The sequence below is a fragment of the Protopterus annectens genome, chromosome 7.part1 (assembly GCF_019279795.1).
Source record: "Protopterus annectens isolate FY-2018-M chromosome 7.part1, PAN1.0, whole genome shotgun sequence".
Lineage (NCBI taxonomy): Eukaryota > Metazoa > Chordata > Ceratodontiformes > Protopteridae > Protopterus > Protopterus annectens.
In genome coordinates, this window is record NC_056740.1 from 454,134,994 (window position 1) to 454,159,528 (window position 24,535).

The 24,535-nt window shown below is 41.7% G+C and overlaps 1 protein-coding gene across 4 annotated transcripts in view; it reads left to right on the plus strand.

The window, feature by feature from the left end:
- The window catches only part of GLYCTK (glycerate kinase), a 568,453-nt gene that overhangs the window by 508,164 nt on the left and 35,754 nt on the right, over positions 1-24,535 (plus strand). For all 4 annotated transcript variants that reach the window (XM_044078916.1, XM_044078919.1, XM_044078918.1 and 1 more), the window contains one exon: positions 1,010-1,185. In XM_044078916.1, the coding sequence (XP_043934851.1) occupies positions 1,010-1,185 (176 nt within the window). The remainder of the gene's footprint in view (positions 1-1,009; positions 1,186-24,535) is intronic.

Below are 24,535 nucleotides of genomic sequence, written 5' to 3' on the forward strand. Positions count from 1 at the left end.
AGTCAGGCTCGCACGTGCTCAGAATTTATACACTTGTGCAAGCCCCTGGATAGCTTCTTAAAGGTACATACACACACATTGATCTACAGGGTGGGGTTGGAGTGGGCATACCCCCATCTGTGAGAAAATTGAAACTCTTTCTGTTGAGAATCGTGCACCTGCCCCATGTGGGTATCTCTGATCCTTGAGCCACCTGTATCTTTAGAATAGAGTCACTTTATTCATGTAAAGCTCTAGTTAATGGGAGCTTTTGAAAATGTATTGCACATGCATATCTCTAACATGCTTCACATTTACAATTTGATGTATAAAGTCACCAGCTGCACAACGGGAGGGCCATGGGGTACAAAACCATGAGATATTACCACTAAACCACAGTGTTACTTGATGGTGGACAGTAAAATTCTTGACCACTTCAGTTGAAGTTCTCAGTGGAAAGATCTTTTGCATTATGTATGAGTCTGTCATTTTATCTAAACACAAGTGATTGAAAAAACTGATCTAACTAACACTTCAAGTAAACACTGTATAACCCAAAAAAAAGAAAAAAAAATCTTTTTGCAGGGGGGTAAGATTCCCACCCCACACAAACTAAATTAAATATAATAACTTCAGGGTCAAACCACAGTGGAAGAAAGGGAAACAACACTTGAAAGGCATCACTAGCTTGCACTATACCACTGATCACAAAAATCATAAATGTTCCTGGCTGTCAGCCTTGTAACTGGTAGTATGTGCTGGAGACTGTCATTAGGCAAACTGTGAATAGAGCACTTTTTTAGACCACTTGTGCTTAGATGAAGTGATAGTTGGAAGAGTGTAAGGTAAGCCATGATAGATATAGGTATATATATTTTTCAGGGGGTATAGCACTCAGATAGGCAGCAGTGACACATTAATGTAAACGTGAAACTTGCTTATGGTGATACAATATCTGTTGAATATTTATACACGTGTTTTTGAGCTGATATTACTTCTGTTTAAAGACCACCCCTGGTTTATGTTTCAGGTGGGGGGTCTGCACTTCTTCCTGCTCCTGTCCCTCCAATCACCCTGGAAGAAAAACAGAAAGTAACTAAACTACTTGCCTCAAAGGGAGCCACTATTCAGGAACTGAATACTGTCCGAAAGACCCTGTCCCTCTTAAAAGGCGGAGGACTGGCCAAACTGGCATACCCTGCACAGGTAAGATGCCTAGAATGAAGGTTGTTTTGTTTTTCATCTTAGTGGTAGTTGAGTCATTTAACCCCTTAAAAGAGGTCAGCAGTAGCTACACATGTCTTGCTCTCAGTAGTTTAAGAGCCACATAGAAGCACATGATCTGATGTTGTTAATTTTCATTCCATCCTTGACTGATGGGGGTCTGATCCGATCCCTCAGATCTGTCTCGGCCATTAGAAAAGCTCGTGGCCATCTGGAACTCTCAAGTTTTTCCCGTACCATAATGCACCAACACCCATTACACCAGATCTTGTTTGCCGTGCTGCTGACTGGACGTGGTTGTCTCAGCTCTCGAGGTTCACTTTGGGAGTTAGGTGTTTTCTTTCCTTTTCTTATTCCTAATTGAATTATTTTTACTTCTCCCTCACTTGTACCCCATTTTTCCATTTGTTTTCAGAAGTCCTCTTCCATCTACTAAATATGCCTCCGGTCTTTCCTTTTTGAAATGGTTTCCTAGTAGTGGAGTTTTCTTCTGTGTGGCTGCCTTTTCGCTTTTCTGTGGCAGACTCAACCTCTGCACTCATTACAAAAAAATAAAAAATAAATTATTATATATGTGTGTATATATATATATATATATAAATTATTTCTTTTTACTATGCAGCCTTATTGGGGCTTCAACCCCCCCCCCAAATGTTAACTGGGACCCTTCAAAAGGTCCAAATGTTGTGCCATGACAAGAGAGAGAGATTTTTAACTGCTGACAAAATATTTAGCAGACCTCTACTTTTCAAAAAAAAAAAAAAAAAGAAAAGGAACCACAACTTTTGACTCATGTTTTTTTTCATAAAAGGCCTAATGTTTTTTGTGTGGTTTCTGGAAATTCACTGGCTGATTAGAACTGAGTCAGGAACTGCTGACAGACACTTGATTTTCAGATATTGCATCCTTTAGATGCTCCTTTCGGATGTTCCTTTCTGGTGCAAAGCCTAATATTCTGTTTCTTTTTCTTTTTAGTGAAAGCAAGATGGAAAAGATATGTTGAGAGGTACGATCGGAAAGATCCTGTGATTCGATCATCGTCTGTGCGCTGAGTTTCCATTGCGCATTCCTCTCTCTCTCAGCTATATAGTCTTTTGCTGATTGTCATGAGTCTGGAGTTTACCGGCGAATCCTTGACTTTGAAGTCACATTATCATGCATCTTTGAGTTTGCATTTTTGGTCCTTTGGAACTTACATGGCATTGATGAATTTTTTTGTATCATGCTCCAGCAGACTGAGAGCTATGGGTCGGATCCGAGGACTCCCTTGCCTGATCTCATATGATCCGACGCAGTTCTTTTCTTTTCTTCTCTTTTCCTTCCGTGCTGTGCTGGTCTTGTACTCCTGGTTGAACCCTACATCTTTGTATCCGAATAGCAAATTTAGTTGATTAAGGTGGGATGTTGGTATAATAGTTAAAGTGTTTGCCAGCAAGGTGCAGGGTTTGATTCCCACATGTGGTAATTGGCTAGGCTTAAAGAGTCCATAAGAACAGTTAGCCTTATACTAATCTATGACCCTATAGAAACTATGTAACCTTCCAGACTTCCAATATGATACAGAGTAATGACATTTATCATTAAGTCGTCTATCCATCATGCTTGGTGACTCATATGGTTGGAAGCTAAGTCTTCGAATGTGACTTATGGGAGGTAGTTGTTACAGGAGTATTCCTCTATGCTGTACACTCCAGTTTTATTGCCTCAGTCATTGGCCTGTTGCCTATGAAGTCTGGGCTTTCTAGCAGATCACAGGGAATTGAACTCGCTGATTAGTGATATATGTTAGGACTTTTGCATTTTATGCCCTGCTGGTTTTTAGCATTTTTACAGACCTTGTTCTCGCATCACGAGTCACCTTCTGTTTGCATCACAGCTTTGGTTTCCTTGTACTTGATCGGTTTTTTTGTGTTGGGTTAGAATCGCACTTTGGTCAATTCTCAGATCTGAGGGGTTTACTTGTCTTTGGAGCCGATACTTTCAGATCCAAAGCCGATTGTATAAACTTGGTCTTCTTTGAATCTGTGAAACATCCTTGCATCTGAAACCAGTTGCATATACTTATTCTTCTTTGGATCCCAAACATCTTCAGATCTGAGAGGTTACCTGCATTCGGATACTCTGCTTATTACAAGAAAATAGTTGTATGAAGATAGCCTTCTTCGAACCCGAGAACCTCTAGTAGTCTGATACATACACAGTAGTTCGAGCCACCTACTAAATTTGGAGATACCCAGCATACCTCTCAACTGTTCACTTTTTTCTAGTAAATCACTGAGGGTTGAAGTCACTAAATAATACCTTATAAGGACAGACATTTGGGTTTCAGACTTCATATCTTTTTGAAATTACATAATAATGCAAAATCTTTTATTCCATCAGACTTCTATCTGTATAGGAACTATATTTAAAATCTGTCTCTGTTTTTGATCCCTTGTCCCCCCCATTATTTTTGTATCATCCAGCTTTTGTGTGCTAAGAGGTTGAGAGGTATGATACCCAGTACAAAATGATTCATTACTCTGACCCGGGCTATCGTTTAGTATCCCATGCTGACTGACACTGTTCACAGCTACAAGTACACATTAATAAAATAAATAAATAATGAAGTAATAGTTTGCTAATGCTAAGGTGACATCTAAGCACGTCAACAATAACAGGTGTACAGTTTGCATTTCATTTTTATGGCTACACCACTGTGTTGTTCCCAAACATAAGACAACATGTTAGAATTACATGTGTAACATAAAACCTGTCCACAATGGCACACAAATAATATGAATCCTGCCATAGATTTTGTAATAGATGTTATCACAGCAGCTGCTCCCTTCTGTTATTTTGTATCACACAAACACACGACTGTGGAAATGGCTTTTCAGTAATAAGAGATATGTGGGAAGAACTAGCCAGGGAATTGCTATGGCTAGGCTTGTATAGGCCCTAGGGCCGATAGCCTAGTACCAACCTATGATCCTATGTCCGTAATAGAAATAAGGTAGTGAATAGACTTAACAGTGTAGTATTGTAGGTCGTATGCAGCACTTGTGTACTTATGTTACACCCCTATGTATTGTAGGTCATATGCAGCACTTGTGTACTTATGTTACACCCCTATGTATTGTAGGTCGTATGCAGCACTTGTGTACTTATGTTACACCCCTATGTATTGTAGGTCATATGCAGCACTTGTATACTTATGTAACACCCGTATGTATTGTAGGTCGTAGGCAGCACTATTGTACTTATGTTACACCTGTATGTATTGTAGGTCGTAGGCAGCACTTGTGTACTTATGTTACACCCCTATGTATTGTAGGTCGTATGCAACACTTGTGTACTTGTGTTACACCCCCTATGTATTGTAGGTCGTATGCAGCACTTGTGTACTTATGTTACACCCCCTATGTATTGTAGGTCGTATGCAGCACTTGTGTACTTATGTTACACCCCTATGTATTGTAGGTCATATGCAGCACTTGTATACTTATGTTACACCCCTATGTATTGTAGGTCGTATGCAGCACTTGTGTACTTATGTTACACCCCCTATGTATTGTAGGTCATATGCAGCACTTGTGTACTTATGTTACACCCCTATGTATTGTAGGTCATATGCAGCACTTGTATACTTATGTTACACCCCTATGTATTGTAGGTCGTATGCAGCACTTGTGTACTTATGTTACACCCCCTATGTATTGTAGGTCATATGCAGCACTTGTGTACTTATGTCACACTCCCTATGTATTGTAGGTCGTATGCAGCACTTGTGTACTTATGTTACACCCCTATGTATTGTAGGTCGTATGCAGCAGTTGTGTACTTATGTTACACCCCTGTGTATTGTAGATCGTATGCAGCACTTGTGTACTTATATTACACCCCTATGTATTGTAGGTCGTAGGTAGCACTTGTGCACTTATGTTACACCCTTATGTATTGTAGGTCATATGCAGCACTTGTATACTTATGTTACACCCCTGTGTATTGTAGGTCGTATGCAGCACTTGTGTACTTATGTTACACCCCTATGTTTTTACCTTAACAAAGCATAGCCAGTGCTATGGAGTGGCATAGCATATTATGCATAATTTCACTTCTCACTATGAACTTATGGTACCCTATATAGACATCCATGGCCTTTGGAAGGTCACACAGCTCATTACACATCCCTTTATTAGCTGCACTAATTTACCACAAATTGGCATTCGCAGTTCAGTATGAATGAACATAGTGCATATTAAAACACTACCAGTTGTATTGGCTGTAGTACCTGCTAAAGTAGTGGAAATGTTTAATATCTACAGAATCTGAAGTTTCCTCGGCGGGATTCGGGGGGTCGCTTTTACCCTGCAACAGATACCTTTCTCCCTTCCTCCTCCCCATTCAAAAGGTGCTAGTAAGGTACTTACACTCCTGACTGGTAGCTGGTCATTACCAGTTCAGAATACTTCCTTTTGATCTCACCACAGCCCTTATGCAGTTCACCAAGTGTACGACAGTAGTAGCAACCCGCTTGAGACTACAGTGATCCCAGGTGTTCCCGTATTTAGATGACTAGCTCATTTCCGTCCCAACCATGTGTCAGCTAATGATGTCAAAGAAAAGAGGTTGTTTATACATGTGCTATTTTGCATATAAAAAAAATGAAAAGGGGCATAGTTTGCGATACTAAAACTGTAGCCACTTAGATGTTCTTCGTGTTTCACTGTTGCAGTCATTACATTTGGGTTATCTGCTTGCAGGTAGCCCTCAGTCGGCCTGATTGTCAAAGTCTTGGGTCCTGCGTCAGTTGCTGTCTCATCTTCCATGACGTCAGGTAGTCAGGGGTATAAAGCATGCAGCCGACGCCATTACATCAGTCTTTTTTGCCGTGCGGTGCCCAAAGCAGAAGCAGTTCGCAAGTGCCGGTCGGCCTACTCCTGAAATTTTCATTTTTAAGTTTCAGATCCGAAGTCTTCAACAAAGCTAAGTACCCCATTGGGGATCCTTTTTCTTGTTCTAAACCGATGTCAGTAAAAGTTAACAATTGTATTTCTTGTGGAAAGCAAATACCTCCTAAAGATTTTCATTTGTACTGCATTCCTTACTTAGGCCGAGACCATGATGTCTCTCGCTGACAGTTTTGTGCCTTATTCAAATCTTGGACTATTCGTCATTGGTTCATTTTCACATCTAAATATTTTGGTACTCGGTTCAGTTATCCAGAAATGGCTTCGGTAAGCCACCCGACTACTGACATTCCGAAAAAGTGCAAAGATAAAGACAGAGACAGACCGCATAGTTCCAAACCTGCCAACAATGCTTCTGTTAAGCTAATCACCAGTTCGCTGGTACTCAGTGAGACTTTTTCGCAGCCCTTGATACCCGCTACTTCAGATTCGCAGGCCTCTACTGAGACCCATTCGGATGGGTATGCCGCGAGATGCTTCTTCGACTGTGGAACATGCGGATGTCTCTACCTTGGATGGGTCTGGAGCCGCTGTGCAGGCACTGGCTTCTGAGGGTGTATTCAGGCCTACTGACTTACATATTAAACCGATGACATCTTCTTCTTCAAGGCCTAAAACTCGATCCACACCTAGAAAACCTACACCCATACTGCATGGTCAGGCCCCATACCTAAAAAACAAATGATAAGAATGGCTGAAGACCTTATTACTCTAATCAGGGGAAGCCACCCTTCTCCCTCTAAGAGACCTAGAACTGATTTTCCTTCTGATTCTTCTGATTAGGATTCTGAAATTTCTGTTTTCTCTGATGACCAGGAGTTGCCCTTATCTACCTATGAGGATTCTGATGCAGAGGACTCCATTTCCTCTGCTTCCCCTCCAGAGGATTTCTCTTTTGGTTAAACTTTGCATACTCTTAGGGAGTATTTCCACCGGGAAAGCCAGGATTACTCTGACTCCAAAAAGAGGCTTAGGGAATTCTTACTCCTACCTCAACACAGGCCTTTAGCTATCCTTCCTGTACTGGACATTGTAGATGATGCTTTCTTGGATTCTAGCCTGGCCCCTGACACTTTACCTCTGGCTCCCAGAAAACCTGACAGGTATTACAGAGTACCTGACTTTCACAAGTTCCTCTTTAAGAATCCCACTGCGAGTCCCGAGACCATTTCACAGGGACCCAAAGGCATTAAGGCTACTACTGCCAAAAATCCCTACCACCTCTGATAGAGATTCCAGGGCCCTGGACAGATGGGGCAAGAAAGTATAAACTTCTGCTACTTTGACCTTTAGGGCCTTAAACTGCCAGTTTCATGTGTGAAAGTATCAGCAGCATATTATTGGATTGCTTAAACCGAAAATGATGTTGATTCCTGACTGTGCTGAAAATAAAGAATTACAGGATTTAATGCATTCTGATGAACAAGTTGGAAAACATACTTTGCAATGTGGTTTTGATTCATTAGAGGCATCTTACAGGACTGCTGTCACTGGGTCTGTACTTAGAAGGCATGCTTAGCTTAAGGAGCAAACTTTGCCAGATCATGTTAAAGCTAAATTACTGGATGCTCCCTTAAACCAAGACCGCCAGTTTGGCAACAAAGCAGAAGAAGTACTTAAAAAGATGGAGGAAAAAGCTAAATCTATGCAAACTGTTAAAGATTTCCTGCAAGTACAGCCTCCCAGATTTAGTAGGCACTGGCCTTCTAAGAATTGGTCCTTTCCTGCCTCTTCCAGGCCTTCTCAGTCCAAACCCAGGACCAGCAGACCACCCAGGCTTCAGTCTCAAGGTACTCTCAGGACTAAGCAGTGGGGGGCTCCCACTTCCAAAGCTGGAAGTAGTAAGACACCCCCCAATGATAAACTGTCACAATGACTTAACTATAAACCTTCCAAGCCCTGCTCAACTGACTGCTCCTTTAGGGGGAAAGATTGCTCTACATGCAAAAAACTGGGAACTCATTACCCAAGACAAATGAGTTTTAAATATAGTTTCCCAAGGATACAGATTCCACTTCCACTCCTTACCCACCCCAAACGGTTGGCCAGACCTACCCCCAAATCAGTGGGCAGAGGCTCAAAAGCAGGTTCTCTCTTCTAAGTATCAGGGCTATTCAACCTGTCCTAGAAGAGGAATGGGGGCAAGGTTTTTACTCGAGACTTTTCCTGGTACCCAGAAAAGACAATTCCTGGCACCTTATCCTGGACCTGTCTATCCTAAACCCCTTTTTGGTAATCCCAAAATTCAAAATGCTAACTCCTCATCAGCTGCTTCCTATGCTAGGCAAAAATGCCTGGTTGGCAACACTGGATTTAAAGGAAGCATACCTGCACACCCCAATAAGGGAATCTTGCAGAAAATACCTATGCTTCAGAGCAGGCTACATGCACTCTCAGTTCTCTGCACTGACCTTTCGCTTACCTACTGTGCCCAGGGTATTCACAAAGTGCCTAGCTCCAGTCATTGCATTCTGCAGGCAAAGAAATATTCAAATATACCCATACCTGGACGATTGTCTAATTCAGGCAGAAAGCCAGGACATATTATTAAATCATCTGGCATTTGTAAAGAAATTACTAACTTCTCTGCGGTACACCATAAACTAAAAGAAATCCTATCTAGTACTCTGCTAACAAATTGTATTCCTGGGAGCAAGCTTGAATACAACTTCCCAGATGGCCTACCTCACGCCAGAGAAACAAGTTTATTTGACAGCCTACTTCAAACTTTTCCTGTGCCACTGTCAAGCAGAGCCACAGAGGTGATCCCCGGGGTGAATTTCCTATTTCCCATCCAATCATCAAGATTTTTCTTGAAGAGTGCTAATGAAGAGCTTTGTCTAATATAGATAGGTAGTTTATTCCAGAGTATGGGAAGACCCAGCTATCTGCAAGGAAAATACTGCAAGCCCTGGGGTTCATGGCCTCTTGCATTCTACTAATTCCATATGCAAGACTGCATATGAGGAAACTACAGTGATATCTAAAAAGCCTATAGTTTCAACATTCTCAGGACCTAGAATCAATGATTCCTATCATCCCTTGTCTAAAGACAGAGTTCCTTTGGTGGGCAGAGGCCTGCCACCACAACAAGGGACTGCCATTCATTCTACCCCCTGCCGCCCAAACCCTAACAACAGACCCATCAGACTATGCATGGGAGGCTCACTTGGCAGGGCAGTGCATTCAGGGCAAATGGAACCCGAGTCAAATGCACCTGTATATCAATCAAAAAGAAATGTTAGATGTACAGAATGCTCTGACAGTCTTCAAGGACCACATCCTTCCAGGACAATTATTGGTAAAGACGGACAACATCACTGTTATGTGGTACGTAAGCAGGGGTGAACCCACTCATACTCTCTGTGCAGACTAGCTATGGCTCTGTGGAACACAGCCTTGAGCTACCAAGTGCATCTACAAGCTCACTTCCTGCCAGGCAAGCTAAATACACTGGCAGACGACCTAAGCAGAAATCTCATGGACCCACATGAGTGGAAACTGGAAACAAAGATATTCAACATTTTGAGAAACAAATGGGGGACTCCAGAGATAGACCTATTTGCCTCCCCTCAGAACTACCAATTGGACAAATTCTGCACAAGGACACCCCACAGACAAGCTTGGAAAGTGGATGCCCTGTCCTTCACCTGGAAAAACCTATCCGTTTATGCCTTTCCCCCTCTGCCTCTCCTCTCCAAAGTTCTACTAAAGATCAAACAGGACAAACCAAGGACAGTACTCATTGCACCAGACTGGCCATGCCAACACTGGTACCCCCTCTTGCTCAGTGTGTCACTGCTGGAACCATGCCACCTGCCTCAGACCCCTTCCCTGCTGTCCCAGCAGGAGGGCCAGATTCTGCACCCCCAGCTTCAAACCCTGAACCTTGCAGCCTGGCTAATTACCTGAGCTCTCCATTACCATCCCTCAGTAAGCAAGTGATGGATGTCATTCTGGAGGCAAGGAGGCCTAGTACTAGAAAATCCTATGCTGAAAAATGGAAAAGATTCTGTTCCTGGATCCAAACTCAGGGGATGGGCACAACAGTGTCCAATTTACCGCACATTCTTCAATACTTAACTGAGATGCTTCACAAGGGCCTTTCCTTTTCTTCCATTAAAATTCATGCCTCGGACATTTCAGCACATTATAATACAGAGCCACCTCTCTTCTCTCATCCACTGCTGAAACAATTCCTCAGAGGGGCCAAAAACCTAAGACCACCCAGGAGAGCCCCTACTTCAGCATGGGACCTTAACTTTGTATTGGAAAAGCTCACTTTACCTCCCTTTGAGCCAGCTGCAAATGCAGAGTTGAAATTCCTTTCTTGGAAAACAGCCTTCCTTCTAGCAATCACTTCAGCAAGAAGGGTGTCTGAATTACAGGTCCTCATGGCAGTGGAGCCTTTCATCATCCTTCATGCGGACAGGGTGTCCCTCAGGACCAATCTTTCCTTTATGCCCAAGGTGGTATCCAGTGTGGCCCTTAATCAGTCCATTCATTTGCCAACCTTCTTTTCTAACCCACAGAACAAAGGGGAACGGATATTGCACTCCTTGGGCATGCACAGACAACTTAGATTTTACTTGGACAGGACTAAGCCTCTCAGGAAATCTGAACAACTATTGGATGCATTTGCTGAAGGGGCAGAGGAGAAGGCCATTTCAAAGCAAACCATTTCTAAGTGGATAGGCCATTGCATTCATTTCTGCTATAAGCACCATGGAAAACCTACCCCACAGGGGATAAGACCACATTCCACCAGGGCTGCATCTACCTCTACAGCCTTTCTCAGAGGTGCCCCTACTAGGGACATCCTAGAAGCTGCTACCTGGAGTTCTGTACATATCTTCACCAAGCATTACCACTTCCCAATTTTTTCTAAATCCAGAGCTGGTTTTGCCACTGCAGTCCTGCAGGGCCTAATAGCTGGACCTAATGCTCTCTGATTGCCTCCTCCCTTCCTTAGCTTTGGGATTCAACCCAAGTGTAATGACTGCAACAGTGAAACACGAAGAACATAGTACAGTTGTGTGTACACTTACCATAAATGTAGATGTTCGAGTGTATTCGCTGTTGCAGTCCTGGTTACCCTCCCTCCAGCCCCCTGACTTCTAATGTCTATACCTTGCTTCTTGTTTACTATACTTAAAGCTTTCTGGTGTATTTGCTTTTTGTTGGAGGTGTAACCTTGTATATAATTGCTTCTCATTATGGGGGCACCTGACATCTGGGGCAAGAAAAACTGATGTAATGGCGTTGGCTGCATGCTTTATACCCCTGACTACCTGACGTCATGGAAGATGAGACAGCAACCGACGCAGGACCCAAAACTTTGATAATCAGGCTGACTGAGGGCTACCTGCAAGCAGATAACCCAAATGTAATGATTGCAACAGTGAATACACTCACACATCTACATTTATGCTAAGTGCACACAACTGTACTTTCTTCAAACTCTAGGATCAATGGTTGCAGTAATAAAACTTAACACCATTGACCAGGATTTTATATGAAAATTCTTTAATGGGTGTTTGCCTCACAATGGTCATACTTAGTTATCCCTTGTCCATTTCGATACGAATCACCAAAGTACGTAAGATATATATGAAGTGGTGGATCCAGTCAGACCAAGTTCTACAAGGCTCTTTCTACCCCCACCTCAGCTCAAGTCCATACTAACTACAGATGTCTCCCAGCCCAGGTAGAAAGCCATTACCTGGGAAAGCCAGTCTAAGGCATATGGTTTCCTGGGGAGGCCAACTTCTACATCAGTGTTCTTGTAATGAGAGTGGTGCTATTAGCTCTACAGGCTTTTCAGGATATTCTCCATTTAGGAACAGTTGCTGTTGAAACAAATAATATGTAAATTATCTGGTACTTCATCAAACAAGGAGGAACTTGATCTTACCACCCCCCCCCCCCCATGTCCAGAAGCACTCAGGGGGTAACATTAGCAATTTCATTTACATGTTCATTCCAAATCAATGAACTTGCCTGGCAAACCCAATGTGATAGAGGACATTCTGAGAACATGCATTCCTCTACTTCATGAGTAGTTCCTCAACAAGGACATTAGGGAAATGATTTTCTGTTAGCGGGGCCAGTCTTGCTGCACATTTTTTTTGCATCTCCCCTAAATAGCAATGCAGCAGCTAGTTTTCCCATATTCCCTCCTCTGGGGGAATCACTGGGAAATACTCTGCTTCAAGATTAGCCACCTATATCCATTTACTTAAATTTCTTGTATTCCAGAACTTCTACAGAAAGGTGCCAGGTAAAAGAATAATTCATCCTCATTACCCCTTACTGGCCTCCAAAGATATAGTGGCCCCTTCCTTTGACCTCTATTAATTCACCAACTTGGGATTTTAGACTCAAATCCAGACCTATGGTTTCACCCAACGAGAATGATTCATCCAGACATTCAGAACCTCAAGCTGACAGCTGGGTTTGTCCAATCCCATTAATAGACAGACAAGCTATGCTTTCTGCATGATTCCAGCAGATATTCATCCAGACATTCAGAAGCTCAAGCTGACAGCTGGGTTTCTCCAATCCCATTAGTAGACAGACAAGCTATGCTTTCCGCATGTTTCCAGCAGATATTCATCCAGACATTCAGAAGCTCAAGCTGACAGCTGGGTTTCTCCAGTCCCATTAATAGACAGACAAGCTATGCTTTCTGCATGATTCCAGCAGATATTGTTATCTCCCCTTTAACCATCTAAAATAAAGTTTTGGACACCAGGCTCTTCAAAATCATGTTGATGCCTCTTCTGACCTGATTCATAACATTTTCCAAATCTTAACTCTACCTTTCAACAAAGGAACTACTACATCTTCAGGTTTTAGTTCATTTGACAGCAATTACTAATTTCCATAGTGAAACTGATGACTCCTCCCTAGCTTCCCTCCATCTTTATAAGGCTTTCTTAGAAGGCATACTTATATTAAGGCCTCTGTTTTCAGCATCCTACTCCTCGATGGGATTGGAACCTGGTACAGCAAAAACATAAGTCCACCGTCAGAAGACAGACTCTAATACTGTATTAAAGTCTGTCTTCTGACGTTGGATTTGTCTTTTTTATAGTACTTCTATTCCTGAGTTTTCAGTGTACCAGTTGGTTGTCTCTAACCTGGTACAGCAAACCATTATCCATTTTCACTTTTGAACCTGCAGATGACTGATTTTAAATTTTCTTCTTCTGTCAGATGATTTTCTGATACTTAGGCCTTATCTGAGTACTCACCATATCTGATTTTGTTTCACGAGACAGAGTCAAATTATGAACTGAGGCATCTTTTTGCCCAAAGTAGTATCATAATCAAATTTTAGTCAGTTCGTCAATTTACCAGTATTCTTCCTAAAAGATACAAACAGGGCCAAAGAATGACTACCTTTATTGGATTTTTGTAGACAACTACATCTCTATTTACTTACAGCAAAAGGTATCAGAACTGCGGATTATTTGTTTCTTTTGCAGATGTAAAATTGGGTAAACCAGGGCTCAAATTTTTGTGGACAGGTAGCTTACTGGCTACATCTCCTTTATTTATATCAATTTGAATTGACGTTATCGAAACATATTATGTATTCATTCAGCCAGATCCATGGCACTTGTCTCAAATTTATAATCAAGAACATCCATGCATGACCTTTGTGCAGGAGCAATGTCATTCCTTCCCAAGCCTTTATCAATTAGAAATGGCATTTAGTCTTCGGAGGTGAAGCATCATCGACCTCAGTGGTGTTTAGGAGTATCCTTCCATGAGTCCGCCCTGGATATAAGGTAGCTGGGGACTCTGCCCCATCAGTCGAGGTTAGAATGAAAATTACCAACATCAGCTAAAGAAGTTATTTTATTTATTTATTTAACATTTGTTAACCAGGAAAGTCCGACTTGGAACAAAGCCAATTTTCAGTGGAGGCCCGGGGAGAAATGCTCCAGACACATGTCTGTGTAACATGGGAGGAAACCAGAGCACCCGAGGAAACCCACAAGAATGCAGGGAGGACATGCAGACTCAACACAGTAGGCACCCCAGCTGAGAATCAAACTGGAGAACCTCTTGCTGTGAGGAGACAATGCTACTGCTGCACCACTGCGCCGTCCAATATACTTACCATAACGTTCCGTCTGTGTTGTTGATTTTCATTCCTCCTTGACTCCCCATCCACCAGCCCCCAACCCTTGTTGGGTTTATTTTAGAAGAACAAGCGGATCTAACTGTTTTGTTATATCTTGTGATCATTACCAGATGCAGATGTGTAATTGCCTACTTGTATCTCTCTCTCTTTATAGGGTATGTATATGTAAAGTTATAAGTGTCCATCTTCTTTTTATAGCTTGCAAGCAAGATCTGAGGTAATGGGGTGGTGCATTATGGGTAAGGGAGAAGCTCAAGAGTTCCAGATGGCCATGAGCTTTTGTAACAGCCGAGATGGATCCGAGGAATTGGATCTGACTCCATCAGTGTAGGAGAAATGAAAATCAACAACACAGATAGAACATTATGGTAAGTACATAACTTTTTTAGTATTCTTTCTTTATTTTAAAGAATTTTAATTAAGTTTTGATTAAAGTAGATGTTAAAACATGCCAGTGTTTGTATTATGCATCAGACCTTTCTACACCACACTTGATATATGCTGGTTCCAGAACAATAGCAAGCTTACAGTGATACAGAGATCAGTAACCTGATCATATGCCTGGCTTGTAGTGATACAGAGATCAGTAACCCAATCACATGCCTGGCTTACAGTGATACAGAGATCAGTAACCCGATCACATGCCTGGCTTACAGTGATACAGAGATCAGTAACCCGATCACGTGCCTGGCTTACAATGATACTGAGATCAGTAACCCGATCACATGCCTGGCTTATAGTGATACAGAGATCAGTAACCTGATCACGTGCTTGGCTTACAGTGATACAGAGATCAGTAACCTGTTCACGTGCTTGGCTTACAGTGATACAGAGATCAGTAACCCGATCACGTGCCTGGCTTACAGTGATACAGAGATCAGTAACCTGATCATGTGCTGGCTTACAGTGATACAGAGTAACCTGATAACTTGCCTGTTTTGTTTTTTCTTTCAATCCTTAAAGTTTCAATATGAAAGTGATATCCAGGACCACAACAGTAATCCATCATATCTACTGCAGTGCTTAACCCATAAGTTATCACAGAGACAGATTCCTACAATGGCTTTTGAGCTTGTTTTGCATATGTTTATCAAATATTTTTGTCAAACTGTATTGACCTAAAATGCATTTATACTTATTGTCCAAAATCAAACTATTGTTTTACTGTTTACTTATATTACCCTGGGCCTCCGCTGAAAACGTGTAGCTCATCTACCCAGTAAACAAAAACAGAATAACTGTGTGATAGTTTGCAGATTTAGACATAGAATCCATGTGGAGTTACAAGGTTTCATTACTGAATGTTAATGAGTATGGCAGACGTCCTGCACACAGCTGGACAACATTTAATGCTTCATCTCTCTTATGCAACAGAAAGGCGTTCCGTACCACTGCAACCCAGTAACAACTGACAGGAACGGGCAGTAAATCGCTAGAGCTGCTAAAATGTTTTTCTTAAGCTATTTTGTAGCTAATAATTAAGAACACTTGAACTAAATTTCTGGTTCCCATTGTATTATAGTCCCAGACACACACACACACACACACACACACACACACACACACACACACACACACACACACACACACACACACACACACACACACACACACACTGATACTATGTTGTACATTACATTGATCACTGCAAATCACTATTAGCATTATCATATTCATGTTCATAGGTAGGTACTAGGCTATTGGCCCTGGGGCCTATATAAGCCCAGCCAAAAAGGTACCCTGGCTTTTGCCACAAAAGAAAATAATTTTCCTGTGCCACTGTCAAGCAGAGCCACAGAGGTGATCCCCGGGGTGAATTTCCTATTTCCCATCCAATCATCAAGATTTTTCTTGAAGAGTGCTAATGAAGAGCTTTGTTTGATATAGATAGGTAGTTTATTCCAGAGTATGGGAAGTCTCTGGGACAGTAATCTATCCCTCCGGCATGTTCTGTTTATTGTGGTGACAAGGTTTAGGTCCCTAGAGCGTGTAGCTCGGAGGGATTGGGATTTCTTTAAGTGGAGCATGTCCAACAGCTCTGGGTTTGGCATAGCTTTGTATGTTAGGCAGAGATCACCTCTGAGTAGGCGATATGCGATGGAGTAAAGCTGGAGTTTTTTGAGACTGTCTACGTAGGGCTTCTGTTTGAGGCTGGTAATCCTCTTTGTGAGGTATTTCTGCGGCCTTTCCAGTTGTTGTAGATGTCTTGTGAGGTACATACCAAAAGGGACGTTGTACTCTATAATGGGTCTAATGAGTGATGAGTAGAGGGGAACATTGACCTCTTTTTTTCTGGATGAGAAACCTTTTGTGATGAGGTGTGCCATGTAGAAGGATTTCCTAACTACTGTGGCGATGTGATTATCAAAGGAGAGACTACTGTCCACCTGTGTCACAAGATCTCTTATCACACTGTCGGTGTTAAGTATACTACCGCCTATGTTGTAGTTCATGGGTACAGAGTTTTTACCAAAGGGGATGACAATGCACTTTTTGGCATTGAGCTTGAGGCCATGGCTTTGACACCAGGCATCTGTCTCAGTGAGGCCCTTTTGTAGGATGTCCACATCATTAGGAGTTTCGATTATGGCTCCTAGTTTGCAGTCATCTGCGAACTTCATTAGCCAAAGACCTTCTGTGTTAGCCTGTACTTCAGAGAAGTTGATACCAAACAAGAGAGGATCCAGGACTGAACCTTGTGGTACTCCACTTGTCACTGGTTTGAAGTCGGATTTGGAGTCTGCTACTTTCACAGGGTGGGTTCTGTCAGTGAACCAGTTGGCAACCCATCTTGTGACATAGGGATTTATACCTAGTTTAGTAAGTTTATCTATAATTCCAGAGTGGGGAATGGTGTCGAAAGCCTTGGCAAGATCTAGATAGGCTGTGTGAACCACCTTACCCTTGTCTACGGCTTTGGTGACTGCTTCAAAGAAGTATATCAGGTTTAGGAGACATGATCTGCCTTTTACAAACCCAAACTGGGTGGGGTCCAGAGTCTGGAGATTACCAATGTCTTTGTTTATAAGTTCCATGATGATACATTCCATGGCCTTGCAGACCAGGCTCGTCAGGCTAATGGGGCGGCAGTTCCCGGGGTCCGTGTTGGCCCCCCCCTTGTGGAGTGGGATAACCGTCGCTGTGCACCATTCAGCAGGCACACAGCCTGAGGTGAGGCTGTGATTAAATATGGTACGTAGGTGGGGTGCTAGTTTGTTCTGTAGTTTGTGTAGAACGCAGCCTGGGATGTTGTCTGGTCCCATGGATGCTGTGTTCTTGGCTTTGGAGAGTGTGGTTTTTACCTGTGCAGCCGTGATTACAGGAACTTTGCATTCTTCCGGTATAGAGATGGGCTCTTTAGGGGGTGAGAGGAGGGTAAAGTTAGTACTGAACCTATCTGCCAGGATGTTGGCAGTATCTGTTGGGTCTGTATATTTAGTGCCATTGTGCTGTAACTCAGAGCAGATCTGAGTGTTGCCATTGAGATTCTTGACATAGCTGTAGAATGCTTTGTGGTTGTCTTTAGAATCAGTGGCGATTTTGTTTTCGTAACTAGCTTTGGAGGATTTTATCAGGGATCGCAGCTTCTTACTGAGGCTGACCAGGGAACTCCTCCACTCATGGGATTTTACTCTGTTTTGCAACAGTTTCTTCTTTTGTTGTACAGGTTGTTTATGGCAGGGGGCCACCAGACTGGCTTCCTTTTTTTGGAGGATAGCATCTTCGTTCTGTTTGGGATAGCATGATCCATGCACTCATGTAAGTGCTTATAAAGTGCAATTGTGTAGGATTCAGTAGTCGTAACTGTATTGTCCATCTGCATGGGTGTCATGAAGTTCACCACTTATGTCTTAAGAAGCATGAAGTTGGCTTTGGAGAAATTTTGTACCATGGTTTCCTTAATGGGGTGTGGGGGCAGGATGTGGATATCTAGGGTAATTAGCTTATGGTCAGATTGGACCAATGAGGCGTTGACTTCAGGTGTGGAACACCGGTCACTCATGTTGGTAATGACTAGATCTAGGATATTGTTGCCCCCTGGTGGGGGTGTGGATAAGTTGATCCAGGGCATTGGAGTTTATGAATTCCAGAAAGCGTTTAGTGAAGGAGTTGGTACATGAGTAGTTTTCCCAGTTAATGGTGGGGTAGTTGAAATCGCCCATTATTAGGGTGTTTGGTTGAACCCTAATATTTTCCAGTACATCAAGAAAAGAGGAGTGGGAATCCTGGGGCATGGTGGGTGATCTGTAGCAAGCTACAATTTGGATTGCAGTTTTGCCCAGAGTTAGTTGCACTTGGATAACCTCGGCTGCATTATGCTGAGAAACTAGCCTGGAGGTGTGGATATCCTTAATGAATATTTTTATTTTATTTTATTTTACATTTGTTAACCGGGGGTGTCTGACTGAGCCGAAAAGGCCCTTTTTCAGTAGAGGCCCGGAGAGAAAAGCTCCACAAAGAAAAATTACAGACACATTTAGTTATTTAGACATAATCAGTATACACACAAATTACAAGAGACATGTTTTTACAGTGGTATGCAGCACAAACAGTTACAGTGGAGAGAACAATCAAAAAAAAATATTAATTTTAAAAATAAAGGTAAGTAATAGATTTGTGGTGTACAGCTGAACTTTGGAATGTAGGTAGAATACATACATAGTACACAGGTACAGTACATACATTGTAGATTAGCCAGTGTTTGTGAGTAAGATTGAAAAACTATTATCAATTGCTCTAGATTTAGTATGCATATGTTATCCGCTTTCACTAGCCTGGGGAGCAATCATGGCACTGCCAACTTTCCTTGAGGTGTTGCCTGATGAGGTTTTTAAAGGAGGCTTTGGATGATGTGTTTTGAATGCTTGTAGGGACAGAGTTCCATTTTGTAGCCACTGAACTACTATATAGTGCATCTCCAAAGCTATTGTAGCTGTTGGTGACTTCTAGTAGTAGTTTGCTTGATGATCTAAGAGGCCTTTTGGCTGAGTGATGTTGTACTAGGTTTTTGAGGGCAGGACACTTATTGGGGAGGTAATAGATAGGATGACAGAGGCAGAGCTGATTGTAGGTTAGGAGGTTGGGCAGTTCAAGCCAGTGGAGCTGTCTCAAAGCAGTACAGTGATGAGTTCTATATGAGCAATTTGCAGCAAAATGGGCAATTCTGTTATAGCAAGCTTCCATTTTGCTTAGTTCAGTTTTGTTGAGATTAGTCAGAATGGGAGATGCATAGAGTAGGGTCACACATCCGCCTTTGGTGTTTCGGTCCAGGTTACATGGCCGGAAAGTGTGGTATGAGTTATAGCCTGGTAGTGCAGGGGTACTCTCAGGAGCCTTGAACCAGGTCTCAGTCACTGCACAGATATCAATGTTCTCCATTTTAAGGAGTGCCTTGAGTGAGTGCATTTTGAGATTTAGACTTCTAGCATTGAGTAGCATTACCCTCAGTTTTTGCTTGCCTGTTCCTGTTACGGTGGTGAATTTGTCATTTGAACCTTGCCTATAAAAGGCACTATAGGGGCAGCAAGAGCCTTAGCCAGTATCCGGAATCCCAGGGGTAACAGGTGCAGGCCATCTCTGGCAAAGCATCGTGGTCTGTCGACCATGTCATCCCAAGCAGACAGATACTGGATTCCCTTAGAGTGACACCAGAAGCTTAGCCAATTGTTGATGTCAGTCATTTTGTCCTTGTACTGTGGTATCATTCTGGGCGATGGCAGACTGCTACTCAGGGCTAGGGTCATACCTGCCTGGGCTACAAGATCGGAGAGCTCTTCCATGTCTCTTTTCATGTAGTCCAGGGAGGTACGTCTCGGGTCATTCCCACCAACATGGACAATGACAGAGTCATATTTGTACTTGTTGTGGAGTGACCTGAGTGCATGGGTTATGTGGCGGATCCTGGCACCTGACAAGCAGCTGACAGTGACCTTCTCCTTGTTTAGCCTGGTGAGTGGGACATCAGTGTGCCTGACTATAGAGTCACCTATGACTAGTGTGTTGGGTACGTTGTTTTGCCTTATTGGCTGTGGTTGAGTGGCACACTGAGTCTGTGGGCTATGTGTAATTTATGTTGTGTTGGCGGGGGGTGGAAGTTGCTTGCATTTCTGCTTTGGAGGTCTCTTTTGCTTGAGCAGATTATTATTGACAGCCTCCATGAATGTTTTTGTGTTTCTGTGTGTGGATTTTGGTGGTGTAGATTTAGTGAGACTATGTGATGAATGTGGTGTGGTGCCAGTGTTTACCTTCTCCTCTTGACTGTCAAGTTCAGTCTTGATTGAGAACTTTACCTCCAGTTTGGCTAGATAAGGGCACCTCTCACAGGTTGTAGTGTTGGGTGGTAGAAGGAGAGGGTTGTCTGTGTACCTGAAGCAATTTCTACATTGCCCCAAGATGCCCAGATTCATCAGATAGACAGGAGAGAACACTGGGAGCTGACCCTTGGACATGCCTGAATAAAAAAATATTTTCCTCTAGATAAGTGAGGAAAGTGAGTACAAGAGCTGTTTTTCTCTAAGCAAGTGAGGAAAGTAAGTACCAAAACTGTTTCCTCTAGGTAATGAGGAAGGTTGAGTGCTGTAGTAATTAGTAGGTTATTTAGCGCTTACAAGTTCTGAACAAGTGCTGATCACGAATAAGCAAATTCAAGTGCTAAAACTAAGAATATGTATCTGGACTAAACTAGTTACAGGAAAGGGGGGAAACAAGTGCAAATGCAGGCTTTTAAATCAGAGAGTTGAGAGGGATGGAAAAACTGCCCAAATGGCCAATAACTACAATTTCTGGGGCAGAACCACTCCTTATGTGGTAGATAGGTTACCTAGTGCTTACCACTCCCACCGATAAGCTAGAAGGCTTCCCTCCAACAAAGAAAGCTTGGGGGGCTCAGAAGCTAACATACAGTCCTGGATACAGCAAATCTGAATCTGGACTATACTAGTTACAGGAAAGGTATTTTTTATATGTATATATATATATATATATATATATATATATATATATATATATATATATATATACACATACATACACACACACAGAAAAGTAGCTAAAACAGCAGTAAAAACAATTCAAATGCAGTGCAAGCTAGCACACATGAGTATGTAGCAATGTTAGCCCAAACGGTTTAAAAAATGCAGTTAAATTAAAAATGACTAAAAACAAGTGCAGAAAGAGTCTATTGGGTAGAATGAGGTAAGGAGATGGGACTGGGGGAGTGTCCCAGATCAAATCTACAGTGGGGGCGGGCAACTGCAAAAGCCTCCAACTTTCAACAACAAGACAGGAATAGGGAAGGTGGGTATGGGAAAACCAACACCTTCAGCAGAGATCTGAAAAACTATACAGTGAAGCAAAAATAACAGTGCACAACTCTGAAGTCAGCCAGCAATTATATAAAATTAGTCAAGCAACAATTACCAGTATACAACTCTGAAGTGCCAGAAAAATATACTCAGCTGTGATGTACTACTTGTGTCTACTTCTATCCAAATCAAGCTTTTTGTTTATTTATTTATTTAACATTTGATTACCGGGAATATTCAACTAGGACAGAGCCTATTTTCAGTGGAGGCCTGGGAAGAAACCCTTCAGACACATGTCTTTTAAAGTCTTTTTGTATAATCAGGAACATATTTTTAATAATGAAACTCTGAAACATTCTACGTATGTGTCTGATTTCTTCTACAATTTTGGCTCTGTTAAAGAACGCATTTTTAATAATGAAACTCTGAAACAGTCTATGTATGTGATTGGTTTCTTCTACAGTCTTTCATATTTCGAGAATTTAACAGGGCTTTTTACCCTGGACTTTGTGTTTGCCTTGTGGACAGTTTTGCACATACAGTGGCTTTTTATGGTTTTATGACTTCAGAGGTGTCTTTCTTTAACTTCTGACTATTCATAGTCTCTGTTTTCATGCAGCAAGGCAGACTGTGATAATTCCAGTGGGTCATCTTTCTGGAATTTCAACTTTGTATTGCAGCTGCCTACAACTTCTTTTGTATAGCTTCCCATTGACTACGTAGGATCTGAGATCAGCTGTTTTGCTATGAGCATCAGCATCGGATTGCTGTCTTTCATATTTGTTTTGGATTCTTGTTTTGTTTTTGGTTTGTATTTATTGTGTCACTGCTACTTTTATCCAGTATTTCCTTTACTTTCATTTTGGATTTCACGCAGCAGTGTAGTTGTAGATAATGTGCGTTTAGCCATCTGCCAACAGACATTTGAGCTGATAAGAGATTAAGTCCCTACAGTAGGATGTTGCTGTAGGCCAGAATCCTCATAGCTATTGTTCTCTAATGAGATTCTTCATTGTTTGGTCAGTCTCTCCTCTTGTCCATTGGTCTGAAGAAAGTATGGACTGGACCTTTTATGCTGAATTGCATATTTAATTTTCAGTCATGCCGAAATCCTTTGAACCCCTGACTTGTGTTGCAGATGAAAGCATTAGGTATTCCTAGCCTAGAGAAGATATTAGATAATTTACTTATTAATTGTACTTGTACTCGTTGTGTCTACTAACCTGATTATTGTACTCGTACTCGTTGTGTCTACTAACCTGATTATTGTACTCGCTGTGTCTACTAACCTGGTTATTGTACTCGTACTTGTTGTGTCTACTAACCTGATTATTGTACTCGTTGTGTCTACTAACCTGATTATTGTACTCGTTGTGTCTACTAACCTGATTATTGTACTTGTTGTGTCTACTAACCTGATTATTGTACTCATACTTGTTGTGTCTACTAACCTGATTATTGTACTCGCTGTGTCTACTAACCTGGTTATTGTACTCGTACTTGTTGTGTCTACTAACCTGATTATTGTACTCATACTCATTGTGTCTACTAACCTGATTATTGTACTCGTTGTGTCTACTAACCTGATTATTGTACTCGTACTCGTTGTGTCTACTAACCTGATTATTGTACTCGTTGTGTCTACTAACCTGATTATTGTACTCGTACTCGCTGTGTCTACTAACCTGATTATTGTACTCGTACTCATTGTGTTTACTAACCTGATTATTGTACTCGTTGTGTCTACTAACCTGATTATTGTACTCATACTCGTTGTCTACTAACCTGATTATTCTACTCGTTGTGTCTACTAACCTGATTATTGTACTCGTACTCGTTGTGTCTACTAACCTGATTATTGTACTTGTTGTGTCTAGTAACCTGATTATTGTACCCGTACTCATTGTGTCTGCTAACCTGATTATTGTACTCATACTCGTTGTGTCTACTAACCTAATTATTGTACTTGTTGTGTCTAGTAACCGGATTATTGTACTCGTTGTGTCTACTAACCTGATTATTGTACTCATACTCGTTGTCTACTAACCTGATTATTCTACTCATTGTGTCTACTAACCTGATTATTGTACTCGTACTCGTTGTGTCTACTAACCTGATTATTGTACTTGTTGTGTCTAGTAACCTGATTATTGTACTCATACTCGTTGTCTACTAACCTGATTATTCTACTCGTTGTGTCTACTAACCTGATTATTGTACTGCATCGTTGTGTCTACTAACCTGATTATTGTACTTGTTGTGTCTACTAACCTGATTATTCTACTCGTTGTGTCTACTAACCTGATTATTGTACTCATACTCGTTGTCTACTAACCTGATTATTCTACTCGTTGTGTCTACTAACCTGATTATTGTACTCGTACTCGTTGTGTCTACTAACCTGATTATTGTACTTGTTGTGTCTACTAACCTGATTATTCTACTCGTTGTGTCTACTAACCTGATTATTGTACTCGTACTCTTTGTGTCTACTAACCTGATTATTGTACTTGTTGTGTCTAGTAACCTGATTATTGTACCCGTACTCATTGTGTCTGCTAACCTGATTATTGTACTCGTACTCGTTGTGTCTACTAACCTAATTATTGTACTTGTTGTGTCTAGTAACCTGATTATTGTACTCGTTGTGTCTACTAACCTGATTATTGTACTCATACTCGTTGTGTCTACTAACCTGATTATTGTACTCGTTGTGTCTACTAACCTGATTATTGTACTTGTTGTGTCTACTAACCTGATTATTGCACTCGTACTCGTTGTGTCTACTAACCTGATTATTGTACTCGTTGTGTCTACTAACCTGATTATTGTACTCGTTGTGTCTACTAACCTGATTATTGTACTCGTACTCGTTGTGTCTACTAACCTGATTATTGTACTCGTTGTGTCTACTAACCTGA